Below are 13,662 nucleotides of genomic sequence, written 5' to 3' on the forward strand. Positions count from 1 at the left end.
ACTAAGGATTAGGATTAAAAAGGAGGGAAAGGAATTGTTGGATTAACAAATTTAATTGGAATACAAAAGAGGGAGGTATGAGGAGGTCCGGGAAACAAGTAAACGTAAAAGAAGTGAGGGAAAGATGGAATTGTTTTTAACTGTTTTTTCTTTTTTCTTTGTATTTTTCCTTTTTATTGTTAATTTTTTTTTATTAATGTGATTTTTTTTCCTTTGAAACTTTAATAAATATTATTTTTTTAAAAAACAAACAAACTATAAAATAGCATAAAGCCAGCAAATATGCTATGTAGAAAATACTACCTCTGTTACTTAGTGCTTCTGTTTTATTTATCTAGACCAGGGTGGTGCAACATTTCATACCAAATGGGCCACAAGAGTTTTCCAACATGGGACCCAAGGGCTGCACACTGCTTTGTCCTGTGGGGGTAGAGAGTGAGGCCAAAATTTGACACCTACCTCTGGCAGGGTCCTAAAGCCCTCTCACCTTCTTCCCAAAGCTGGCAAAGCGCCAACTAGACTTTGGGAAGGAGGTGGACTCTAGGACCCTGTCAGAGCCCTCAAGCATCGTTCCCAAATCCCAGCGACTCTCTTTCCCAGCTTTGGGAAGGTAGCATGAGCGCTGCGAAGCAGGGGCTGGGGATTGTCAAATGCTACCAAGGGCCACCCTAAAGGCCTTGGGGGCCGCACATTGGACTACCCTGATTTAGGCTTATAATGTGAATGGCTGTAACTTTCCACGTTTTTACTGCTCTTGGCAACTTCCCTTGCTACAATCTTAAATGAAAATAGTATCTTTGTCGTATGCTGTTTATACAGGCAGCTGTTCCACAGCTAAATTCCTCCATCAGTTGCATATTTTCTCAGGCTAAATACAACCTTGATAAGAATCGTTAGTCCAGATTCTGAATAAATGAGGATAAAACACCGCTATAGAGTCCATGCTAGTATCTGGACCATTTGTGCAAATGTGTGAAAGGGAGGAACTCTCTTTATTTTTGAAATCACGAGGCCTTACTGTGGAGCCCTTGGTAACTCTTTGTGGTGGTGGGGAGGGGGAAATTGGGTTGAACTGGAAAAAGTGCTTTGGTTATAAAAGAAAGGCTAGAGGATTTGAGGCTTACCTTTTCAGTTTGGGGGTAGAGAGTGAAGACACACACCCCTCCCTGGTGCTCCTACCACTACCAATATTAGACCAGTTCCTTATAAGCAACAGATTTCAATTTTCCCTGTTGAAAATGTCTGCTTTTATTATTATTTTTTAATAGAACTGGGAAGAGAACTCAGTGGGGCCTCCTGATGGATGGTTGGAACTCACTCATTCGCTACTACAAAAACAACTTTTCTGATGGATTTAGACAGGTAAGAACTTCCTAGCATTTGGCTTTTCCGGTTGCTTTTTATTTAGCTTGAAAAGTGTGCTGTGCGTTGAAAGGAACGAAAAATGCCGTGGTCACTCTGCTCCAGGGCTTATGGAAGCGGGAGATTCCGGTGTGGTGAGGTCAGGCAGTCATAAAAATTGCAGTGAGGACTTGGCTACTGTCATGTTGAAAAGGATTCCAAGAAGTGGAAGGAGGGAGGCAACAAAGGAGAGGGACGTGACATTTGACAAGCCAGCAAGCGGATCCCGGCATTTGGAGAAGCTTAGGTGTAATGTATAGAACTGGGAGAGGAGACCTTTCATCAGAGGCACCTTGAAGTCACTGGAAAGATGGCCTGCAAGTGGGGAAGGAAAGCTGTCAGAAGAAAAGTCGCAACTTTTTAGATGACAAATGGGCAGAGTACAGTAACTGGAGGATGGGTTTTGGTGGTGCCGAGTAGGTTAATATGGGACTTGATTCTCAACCGTTTAACTCTGGATTGCTTTGCAGGACGCTATAGATCTTTTTCTTGGAAACTATTCGGTGGATGAAGTCGATTCTCTCAGTCCTCTTCATGTGCAGAAAGACTGGAAATTTTTGGCTGTAAGGGTTTTTCCATTTTTGTGAGCTTATCTTTATATAACACTATTTAAACTTAGTTGAATCAGGCTAAGATTAACAATGTGTTGTGGTTGCATGTATTTTACATTTTACTTACTGGAACTGAAGCCCTGGTTTGGCTTCTGCGAAGAGTAGAGCAACTTTCATGGCTTACATTTGGGGCTAGTGAAAAAAACCTGTGTGTCCAGTATTGGACTTGTATCCCTCTGTTCCTGGGCTATCAAGCAGACTTGGGAGATAGTTACTTGCTGTCCAGAGGATAGCGTCTCACCTAATGTTCTCTCCTCCCCTTTCATAACTATGGGGAAGATTTTTACCGAGTTTATTTTCTTCGAAACAGAATCTTTGCTTTCCGTATACCCCAAATCCTGGTTGAAAAACAAACAGCGGTTAATTGCTAAACAAATGATGTTGGCTTGTTTGGCAGGAACCCACTGTTGGTTTTAAACAAGGATTTCTGGTTTGCATGCAATGCTGGTGTTCTTTGAAGCTGAAAGTTAACTGGGCAGAAATCTTCCTCCTGGCTGGCTGGGAGTGCGCAAGCCCAGAACTTGTCCACACAGCACTAGACCAAGGCTTAGTGCACGCACAAAACAGTCCAGCAGGGATCTGAACTCTGATTTCATGCATGTAAAACCTAGCTATGACACCATCCTACAATATACAGTGGCTGAGATATAGAACTGATCCTGTTCTCTGCAGCTGAGCAGAATAGGATGGCTTGCTAGGCTCTTGGCACAAGAGGCGCCTTTCCCCTGTTGTTTTGGTGATGCTCCCTGTACCGTAAACTGAGGCAGTAACTGCCTGTGCTGTTTCAGCAGCACTCCAAATAAGCCTCAGAGATGTAAAGTGTACTGGGGGGGGGGGGGCATGAGCTACCGGTGACCCTCTTTGAACCTCCAGACTCTCCCCTGCCACTTGGGCAGTTTTCTGATGGCCCAGCAGTGCAGCAGTGGAATTGCAGGTGTGATTTTTAACAAAGAGGGGACTGAGAGCCCAGCTCTTCCTTGGCTGGCTTCCCGCAGGCGGTGTTTCACAGCTGTCGCAGTACTTGTGTGAGCATCGGGGAGCTAGCTGTTGTTTTCTGCTCGTGATCAATAAGGAGGCTAAAAATAGAAGCGCTATTAGCAAAACTTCAGGTGCGCTTGGAATTGTGGGCAAGTATCAGCAGCTGTTCTCTGTAGAGATTTCTGCATGGAGAAGCAAGCAAAGGGGTTTTTGCGTGTGTGAATTTCACAATAGCTGCTGTTAACGCTGCAGAATGTGTGGCAGGCAGAACAGAGATCAGCTTTCAGCAGACTGGTGCCCTCCAGATGTTTTGGACCACAATTCCCAATTCTCAGCCAGCTGTGCTTGCAGAGAGATGTCATCTAAAACATCTGGAGGACGCCAGGTTAGCAAGGGCTGGTCTGCACACACGTCTCCTAAACACACACCTCTTTACCCCTGTCTGTGATGCCTGAGATGTGCGCTTTCCTGACCCACATGATTTCTGTTACTGTAATTAGCGGTGTTCGAAATTCACCAGGCACATTTTGCACTTTGCACCTGGTTATCGGCCACTTGCAACCAAATGAAGATAAGATAGGAAGGCGATTGGCCTCTGCCCACTTGGCGAACCCTAGTGTTGTGACCTCTCCATAGCCCCCTGGAAATCCAGGCAAATGGAGGCAGGAGGATGCTCTGCTTTAGTTTTTGCTGTCATGGGCTAAAGACAGACATCTTCCTACACAGTTACAGGCACCAGTGGGATGTGGGTGGAGCTGTGGTCTAAACCACTGAGCCTCTTGGGCTTGCTGATCAGAAGGTCGGCGGTTTGAACCCCCGCGACAGGGTGAGCTCCCGTTGCTCTGTCCCAGCTCCTGCCAACCTAGCACTTTGAAAGCATGCCAGTGCAAGCAGATAAATAGGTACCACTGTGGCGGCAAGGTAAACGGCGTTTCCATGCGCTCTGGTTTCCGTCACGGTGTTCCTTTGCGCCAGAAGCAGTTTAGTCATGCTGGCCACATGATCTGACGCTGGCTCCTTCGGCCTGAAGCGAGATGAGCACCACACCCCATAGTCGCCTTTGACTGGACTTAACCGTCTAGGGGTCCTTTACCTTTATAGGCACCAGGCAGTAAACTGCAATACTGAAACTTTTCTATACATCTGAAGAGCAGGGGGAAGTCAAACGCACTGTTTTTTGTTTCTTATACGTGCTACCTTTCTTCAGAAGTCTCTATGGCGTATGCAGGGTTCCTAGGAAGTCATTCATTTCTGCATAGTGTGAGAGGAAGCATGCAAGCCTAAAGCTCATCACAATCCTGCCAGGCATAGAAAGGTGGGGTGTGGGAAGTAATGCCTGTGTGGCCACGCTATGGAATCATAGAATTGTAGAGTGTCAGAGACCACGAGAGGCATCTAGTCCACTCCCTCCAATGCGAGGAATCTTTTTCCCAATGTGGGGCTCAAACCCATCACCCCAAGATCCTGCTCCACCAACAGAGTTGTTCTTTGGTGCTTGGAATACGGTTTGTGAGCTGAGCAGGTAATGCAAGAAACAGTGGGAGTGAGATGGACTCTGGTGAAAATAGCACAGGGAGGAAATGAGCAGGAATCAGAAGGGCTGGCAGAACTTTAGAGGGCAAAAATCCTGTTCCTCGCCCAACTTCACTAAGTTTTCATAGAGCCAAATACAACCAAGCTGTTCTGGAACCAGTGCCTGCACCTGTTCCTGCAACTCATGCAAACTTTGCAGAAATGAACGTTCTTTGTTTTCTGTAGCACATGTTTACTGTCCAAAAGTCCCATACAATATCCTTTGTGCTGCACAACAGGGTTTAATACATTGCAGCAAGTTAGATGCGGTGACTAGCTTTTCCTACAACAAAGGAGGATTCCTCCTGTATTTTAAAGGCTGCCAAATTATGGCGTAAGGTTTTGTTGGCTGAAGCTGATTGCATCTGACGAAACAACCCTGAGAGTTATGCCCCAATAAATTTGTTGGTGTATGAAACATTTCTGAAAATGGGGTATGCTCAGAATAACTCCTGTTTCTGATCAGATTGGCATGTTAAGATTACTGATGTGCTAGCACCATACTCTCTACTTTGTGTATAACTGAGCTGTGAAACAGTATTATGTATTGCCTTTTAATTCTGTTTTCCCCCCATTTTCTTTCTCAGTTGCCTATTATTATGGTGGTGGCTTTCTCAATGTGCATTATCTGTTTGCTTATGGCTGGTAAGTGATCATCTGACCTGTGCGTGAAATTCACAGCAATAGTGTACATAAGTCAATGGCAGTAGCTTCTTGGAAGTTAACGAGAGGTTTTTATAGGAGCTCTTTCTGCAATTGGGTATCATCAGAGCTAGACACAGGCAGTTTGTGGGTGAGAATTTACAAGCATCGTAGCAAACAAGTCACAAAATCTGATGGCTAGCCTCATGTTTATGAGTTCAGTGTACTCCAGGAAAAAACCCCTTGAAGCAGCATAGGATCTTTGGACCTTGGTACCAGCAGCCTGCCCAAGCTGGTCCTCTGCTCCAAAGCAGAATCTTCCACACCGAGATTGCCTATAGTTTAATCCTCATTTGCTGAAAATGTAGAGCAAGAACAAAGGGACATCATACGTACACGCAGGAAAAACTTTTGTGGCCAAGAATTCATATTGTTCAAGTATTAGGAGCTGAATTTCAACTATAGCAGAGCCGATTTTAACCTCTGTATTTGCAATGACTTAGTAAAAATGATTAGGTGGCCAAATAACCAGAGCCCCATTACCTTTTCAGATACATATTATCAGTGCTATGTCCTAGGTCAAAATCATGTTTCCTAAAGAAAGTTAATATTTCTTTAAAATAGAAGGGAGGAATTGCAGTGATGATGCATTATAATGATATACAATAGCTTACGGGCCACTTAACGGCATCCCCCGCTGAATCAAATATTCTCCCTCATAAGCTACAGGGACTGGAGCATTTCAGGTGCGTCCAAATGACGAACACCTTTACTATGCCTGATGTCATCAGTCAGTGGGAAATTCAAACCCTGGCTGCTGCAAAGTGCCTAATGGTGCCTGCAAAAGAATGGGGAGTGCCCTTAGCGTGCACCCGACTCTTCCTTTGCAGCTGCGGGCTGAAATTAAGAGCACCTGGTGCCAGGTGATTGCTAGGTAGGTGGACCCCACTTGCCTGTCTGAAATGGCCCACAGAGGGTTGGCTGCTTTTGCATGCAGCCCCCATTTCCTCACCCTTGATGCTGTGGGAGACCCCACTTGCATTCCGGTGTTTTGCTGTGCCATGTGCTCTCTCTCACAATACATTTTCTGCAAAGGCCCATACCACCTGCTGTATATTTTCCTAATACTCTCCGTCACCCTTCAGGTTCCCAAATGTCACCTTCATACATATGAAAATATTCTCACCACTTCTGCTAATAAATACGTTGGCGGCGTGTGGGGAAGAACACTCAGATTTGTAGATCTGAAATTGCACTTCAGAATTCTAGCAGGCTTCTCTTTTTCTGGTCGCTAATATAGTTTCTTAATAGTCCTTGTACGTAGCTGAAAGCAATTTATTGTGTCCACAGGTGACACCTGGACAGAGACCCTGGCCTACGTGGTTTTCTGGGGAAGCGCAAGCTTTGGAACTCTTGCTATCATCCTTTACAACGGCAAGGATTTTGTAGATGCGCCCAGGCTGGTTCAGAAGGAGAAGATGGACTGAATTTGTGTGTGTGGAAAACAGCTTGGTAGGGATGGCTCCTCAACCAGTACCTGGAGCCTCTACTGACCTGCTTTCCACACAAGCTCGTGGTCTTTTTTTTCTTTTTAGCTTTCATCTTTGCAGGGTGAAAAATTGAATCGAACTTACTACTTGGTGGAGGGGATTCACCGTTTTGATTCTATAGTCACAATGATCTTAGGAGTATTGCATTTACTGGAGAGCTTGCGCACATAACCGTTAGGAGGATTAAGAGATGAAAGCCAGTTTGCACCGTCGTCCCACAGGGTGTTAACTGGATTCACAAAAAGGGTGTGCCAAGCTTCACAACCCATGAATGTAGTATTGTAAAATCTTTTGAGATGTCTCAGCCTTCTTTTTTAAAAAAGATGCTGTTCTCCTGACGTTACTTAGCGATCTAGCCACTACTAGGGTACAACCAGGTTACAATATCTGATACTAGTAAAAAGCCTTGCTTATTAACAATATCAACAATTGCTGCTTAATTAAACTTCTGTTGAGTGCCCTTGTAGCCAGGATGAAAGTCGATGTATCAAGCGCAGGGTTGTATGTATTCGTGTGTGTCTCCCCCAATATATTTTTCTCCTCGTGCTCCCTTATCTAAAGGCGAGTCTCTCCTGCCATTTCTGGGACTGCTGATGCAATATTCTGTTTAAATCATTGTCAGGAGGATTCACTCTGTTTGGAACATGTCCTGTGCTGCTTTAATTACTACAGTCCTTAGAAGACTTAGATGACAAACTTCAGTGTGATTAAAGATTGTTTTGTCTCTTAAGAAGATGTAAATGGAATCAAAGAATGTAAAGCTACTTATCGGAACCATCTTACGCTAAAGGTCCAAAGTATTTGCTTCTTTCCGAAGAGTCTCAAACGCAGACGGTATTTCTTATTAATTTGGCAAACCACCTGCTGCTTTATGCTGCCTTGGTTTTAGGAGGGGTAATCTGTGGAAGACAATATACATTTATTTGATGCATTTGGGGGGAGGGGAGGGGAGGGGAGGTGAAGTTAATTCCATATTTGCACTTGGGATCAACATCAGCTTGCTTTTTGTGCATGCCGTAATTATATTTCTCTACAAATGTAACTTTCTCTGGAAACTACTAAGCTCTAAGAATAGCCTTGTGCTGGTTATCAATAAATGTGTGTCTCAACTTTAGTGCTTCCAAGCTTTATATTAAAAACTAGATGATCTAAATCCAAGGACCAATTTTAAACTACTTTGTCAACCATTTTCTAATTACTTGCGTTCAGAACCAGACACGGATCAGCTTCAGGTACTGTGAATTGTTTAATTATACTTCCTGTAATTACAGCTGTATAGTCGAGATTGCAATTATGAATTTAAGTATTAGGCGGACATGTAGACAACTAGGGGTTAATACAATTGGTCATTCCAAGCTAAAACACAACTTGCTGTGCAGTTTTTTCATTGTATGACAATTGAACATACTGTACCGTATGGAAACAGCAACTGTTCATTTTAACCTTTGAATGTTTGAGGGTCTCTGAGTTTGTTTCAATATTATTCTCACAGTCCTTGTAATAACATACACAGTTTTTGTTTGTAGAGGAAGGAACAGTCAGCAGAGTTTGAAAACTAAAATCCAAGTCATCCACTTCAATGCGTGGAAAATATAAAAAAGGTCTTGCATCAAATGTTTGATTTAATGTTCATTAGCAGATCATTTTTTAAGTGACTCCTGCTTTTGTCCTTCTGATGCACTTCCCATTAAGAACTTGTTGCAACAAAGAAGAAAGTTTGGGCAGCTAGCATTGTTAGAAAAGAACTAAATTTCTGTAGGCTTGAGGTTTGGAAGGATGTCTGTTTTCCATTGCTTTGCAAAGAGGTTGCATTTCTAAGTCCACACAGTGTACTCAAACAATAATAAAACTTCCATCTTTTCTAAATACTGAATTCTGTCTCTGAATCCTGATTGATTAATGGACAAAATGTGTATTGGGACTGTGGTTAAAGGCAGAATGAAGATGAATAGCTACAGACTAGCCATATTCTGCTAGACATCATTGGATTATATTACGTAATTCGCCATCTTTGGGGGGGAAAGAACTGTTGTGAAAATACTCATGGACTCTTAGTTATTTTTAATGCTCTGCATGGCTTCCAACTTACCCCATTTCCACATGCAGCCATTTTAAGCATTTTAATGTGTGCTGCAAAATACCCAATATGTTTAGCTAATCATGTATGGAGGACTTTAGCTGAAGGACTGAAATAAAAACAACAGTAGATCATGTGCATTTAGGATGTAAGTTGAAATGTGAAGGAAATAAAACAAAAGCACATACCTTTTAAATCATTTTTAAAGTTGAAATACAAAGAGCACCTCATCTGCTGCACCGTGTCGAAGCTCATGTTGCATGGATTTATGAAATATCTGAAAATGAAAGTATGAACTGTTCCCCCTGAAATCACAATAACCCCTTTCTTCCTTGTGGGTTCTACTTTGCTAATTTAGGATGCAATATAAAACTACACCATGCAGCTGTATCTATAGGACTCCAATGTGAGGATTGAGAATGGAAGTCAGAGTTAAGGTCATGGCTGAGCATACAGATGGATAAGATGGCAAGCAGTTGAAGGTGGAAATAAGAGCATCCCATCACAACTGTAATGAACATTTTCCATGACATGGCCTGCTACACCGAGTTGGCATCCAAACACCATCTGGGCAGATCTGTTGGCTTCTCAGATACAACAGCTGGTGTGTTGAAAGTAATAAAGGAACCAGACCCACCTGCTTTCATGATGCCCAATTGCTTTTGCTACAGGAAATCACTCTATTTTTAACACAACAGTGGCTGTGCAACCTAAGGGAGAGAATTCAAGATCTGTGATCCGCAAGTTTGCATATGGCGCTCAATCAGGTGCTACAGCTTAACCAGAAAACCAAGTATGTAAAAAAGCACCAGGTCTTACCAGCCTCGTTAAAAGAGGGCAGAGCTTGGAGGAAAATCAGCTATAACCGCAATTATAAGTTCACAGTGGGAAAAAATATTTACAAAGGCCTCTCAAAAGTTGAGCACACATCAAAACACTGATGCAGAATTAGTTTATTGGCACTCAGTAAGCTTGGATTGCATTAGGGTGATCAACTCCTTGACTTCTGGGGCAAACATTTTAAAATTAACATTAATTAAATTAACATCCGCTTCAGTTTATCCCAAGAATTAGTAACTAAAGTGTACACACACACACATATTCCAAAGCCCATGTCAAATGTATTAAACACATACTTTAATTGTAAAAGTTAAGATTTAAGGCACAGGAGTTCCAAGACAAATACAGGTGTTAATCTATTCTTCCTAAACAATATACAAGATCCTAGTCTTGAAAATAATCTCTGATTATTTGGCAGCCCGGTCAGGCAGTGGCCGGTAGAACAGACCCTAAAGCTCTACCCAGGCTCAAATTGTTCCAAGTGCTCAAAATAAGTAAGGCTATTAAAGAGCAGCAAGCTGTGCTAACCTTAAATTTGTGCTCTTGAGTCACTGTGACTATTTATTTCACAGCAATGCCAGTGGCGTAGTAAACGCTGAAGTGCAGGCCCTCTTTGTGACAGCCTCTGCAGCCAACCTCTTCCAAGACAATAGAACAAAAACGAGTATTTGACCAATGCAGCTATTATGGTTTCAATACCAAGCCAGTATTTTCCACATCCCCTGCTACCTTGTTTACTATCCAGCCTGATGGAAGAGTTACAGTGAACTCTCGGCTCCCTGTTTTGTGACATTTTAGTTGGCCACAACAACGGAGCTATGGGGTTTTTCAAAACAGGAGTGGTAGTTTTACCCTTCACTTTGCATGCTGACGTTATCTGCCTCTCTCTTCGGCTTGCCTTGTTCAATGGGTTTTTCCTCACAGAAAAGCTTATTTATCTGACATGCGGAGGATTAGCAAATAGCAGCATCCTGGGAGACGATCTCATCACCATCCCTGTTGTGAAGTTAAGCAGCAATGTTTTGTCCCTACTCCACAACAACACTTGCTGGTGGCTGAGCTGTGGGAACTGGTAGAAAGTAGAGCTGGGTTTCTAAAACGAATGGTGAGAGCAGATCAGCCCCTCCAACCTGCATGCAATAGGATAGGACAATAGGATGTTGTTGTTGTTTAGTCGTTTAGTCGTGTCCGACTCTTCGTGACCCCATGGACCAGAGCACGCCAGGCACTCCTGTCTTCCACTGCCTCCTGCAGTTTGGTCAAACTCATGCTGGTAGCTTCAAGAACACTGTCCAACCATCTCTTCCTCTGTCGTCCCCTTCTCCTTGTGCCCTCCATCTTTCCCAACATCAGGGTCTTTTCCAGGATAACTTCCTGGAAAATAGGATAACTTCCACCAATGTAAGGAAAGGCAGGTGATTACGTCTCGGTCACCACAAATTAAAAACATCAGTCTGAGTCTGCTCAGTATGTAGACTCGCTGGAGGGCTGGACGTTGTGTTTCCCTGATTGACTATCAGAACAAGAAGCCACAAGATGAGACGTGCAGGTGTATTGTCACTTATCTGTGGCACTTTCTTGTGTCCTTTAAAGGGTATTTGTTGTGATTTTGCTTGCTAAAGATTCCTCTCAAATGACTCGAGAAGAAAACAGTCTCTCCCGCCACTTTCTCCCAGCAAAAAAAAAAAAGGGGGGGGGGGAGAAGCACACAAGGAGCCACAAATCATTCCAGCTAATACTGTTGTTTTTGTCCGAAACGAAAACAAATCCTTTGTTGTGTGCAATTGCCACACACGCAATGCACAAGGCCAAAAAGAAAGAAAAAAAAGAGAGCCTCTTCCTTCATCTTCTCGTTGCAAATCGCCCGCTGAGGTAGATACGCACCTCAAAAACGACAGCTGCGAAAACCTTTCCCTTGGCAGGCTTCTGGGAAGTTTGGCAGAACTGGCTAGAAATGGTGTACGTAGGCATCCGCATGAGTTGTTGTGCCTTTCTCTATATGTTTAAGGTGGCAGGAATGGCAGAGCAGGTGGTCATCTAGGGGGTAACACCGATGTCCATCTTCGTCGTTGAGTTCCATGCCGCAGTCCTACGTGAGAAACAAAAGGGACAGAACTGCTATTCAGGACATGCACCAGCCATAAAACGGGGCCTTTCCAAGGTTTATGTACAATCTTCTGATCGGCAGCCCCAGCCCAGAGTGTCAGTATAGATTAATAGTCAATTCCTAGCTGTCAGTTAAGGAAAACTTGATTCTGTCCCCGTGAAACAAAACAGAATGAGGATTTAAAACAGTTCGCTCCAAGTGAGATTCCGTGCAGCTACCCTATGCTGAAACAGGTGTGTATGTGTTTTTAATTCTAAACTCAGCAAGGATGCCTAGGCTGGAGAATCTCTCAGGAGGTTATGAACGTGCAAGTTTTGGACTTTACACGTGGACAAAACTGCAGAAGGTTGTATCCCAAGTTAGTCCTATTCAGATTAGGCCCACTGAAATTCATGGACCAACTTAAGTCTGAGTAAAATTGAGCGATGTACTAGGGGATAAATCTTTAATCTTGGTGTTATTTTAACAATTGGCATGGCTTGGGGTTAGACAGAATTTCTGTGACCTATTGAAAGGCATGTCAAACTGACTACTGAAGACAATCTCTTGTTTTTATGACACTGGCAGTGTTATGCCTTGACTTGAGCTAGTCAAGCTAAAACGAACAGAGCCTCTGGGGGGGTTTAATCAAGGGCCTGACATCCACATTAACCCCATACGAAGCAAAAAAATATTCACTGTGGAAATACGTAAGAATTGCCCGTTGTACATCCTATTCATGTGAGAAGGATCACCTCCTTATTTACTGGTGTCCCATCTGGAAATGAATTACAAACTACTGCTTTTGAGTTATTTCAGATCAAGGGTGTCCAATTTGGTCGCTCTCCAGATGATTTTGGACTACAACTCCCATCAAACCAATGGTCAGTGCAGGATATCCTCTAGCAGTTAAGAAACAACTGTCTTAAAACTACATATACTTGCTACCTGTATTTACTTTATATTGTGTCTGTAATGAACAGCGGGCCTACCTCACAGCAGTAACATTCCACATGGTAATCCTTGTGCATTGACACAACACGTATAGTCTCATCGGATCCCTGGGAACATTAAAGCACAAAACAAAGACAAAAGGTATTTAAAAAAAATAAAATAAAAAAGGAGAGATGGGCTGAAATGAACTAATCTGGAATTTGCTCTGGGCCACGTGAAACTTTCTTAGGGCAAAGTGAAGGATGAAGCAAATGCAAACCTGGCAGCCTCCCCAAGTGAGACAAACCAAATGTCTACACGCTAAAAAGAAAAATCCCGATCCCACTGATTTAAGCAAAGACAAAATTTTACAGGAGATACCCCACAGCATTTAAACATTCTCAAGTGTTATTGCTTGGAACAGCGATCCCAAACATAGCTCACATATTTTTGGTCAGCAAATAGCAAAAAGGGGGAGGAGAGTCGTGCATTCAAAGTTCTGCGCAAAGGAACACCCATGTAAAATAGTTTTTTCTGTGACGTAAGACTCTGAACATACATTTGATTGCTGTGCATAACTTATTCTGGTTTTGAGGAAGATTTTTCTTTCCAAATTGGAGGCATGAGGATTTTGGATGCAATCCAAGATGTGTTAGGTGCACCTAAGTCTCACTAAAATCAGCACAGCTTTCTGGATGATCCTGAGCATGATTACTCAGAAGCAAGTCCCACTGAGTTAAAATGGGCCTTACTCTCTAGCAAGTGTCCTTAGGATTGCGGTTACAGGACTGTAACTCAGCTCTGCAGTTCCATTTATTTAAGTGGGGGTTCGGTGCCGCAAACTTTTCCTGGATTGTATCCTTAGGATCCAAACAAGCAGAACTTAAAATTTGGCTAAATTCCATCAAAACCAATGGAAACCATTAACTATGGCAAAGTCCCCTTCCCAGAGGAATGACACCTTAAAGACTT

The 13,662-nt window shown here is 43.0% G+C and overlaps 2 protein-coding genes across 4 annotated transcripts in view; one reads left to right on the forward strand and one right to left on the reverse strand.

The window, feature by feature from the left end:
- The window catches only part of SACM1L (SAC1 like phosphatidylinositide phosphatase), a 30,655-nt gene extending 22,028 nt beyond the window's left edge, over positions 1–8,627 (forward strand). The window contains exons 17-20 of the mRNA XM_080975909.1: positions 1,269–1,362; positions 1,872–1,964; positions 5,150–5,207; positions 6,555–8,627. Of these exons, the coding sequence (XP_080832035.1) occupies positions 1,269–1,362; positions 1,872–1,964; positions 5,150–5,207; positions 6,555–6,691 (382 nt within the window). The 3' untranslated portion in view covers positions 6,692–8,627. The remainder of the gene's footprint in view (positions 1–1,268; positions 1,363–1,871; positions 1,965–5,149; positions 5,208–6,554) is intronic.
- A 1,141-nt stretch (positions 8,628–9,768) lies between these two features.
- The window catches only part of LIMD1 (LIM domain containing 1), a 43,145-nt gene continuing 39,251 nt past the window's right edge, over positions 9,769–13,662 (reverse strand). For all 3 annotated transcript variants that reach the window (XM_080975866.1, XM_080975865.1, XM_080975864.1), the window contains 2 exons: positions 12,750–12,818; positions 9,769–11,760 (listed from right to left, as the gene is read on the reverse strand). In XM_080975866.1, coding sequence (XP_080831992.1) covers positions 11,620–11,760; positions 12,750–12,818 — 210 coding nt within the window. In that variant the 3' untranslated portion in view covers positions 9,769–11,619. The remainder of the gene's footprint in view (positions 11,761–12,749; positions 12,819–13,662) is intronic.

Source organism: Podarcis pityusensis (assembly GCF_964106645.2).
Source record: "Podarcis pityusensis genome assembly, chromosome: 12".
In the NCBI taxonomy this organism is placed as follows: domain Eukaryota; kingdom Metazoa; phylum Chordata; class Lepidosauria; order Squamata; family Lacertidae; genus Podarcis; species Podarcis pityusensis.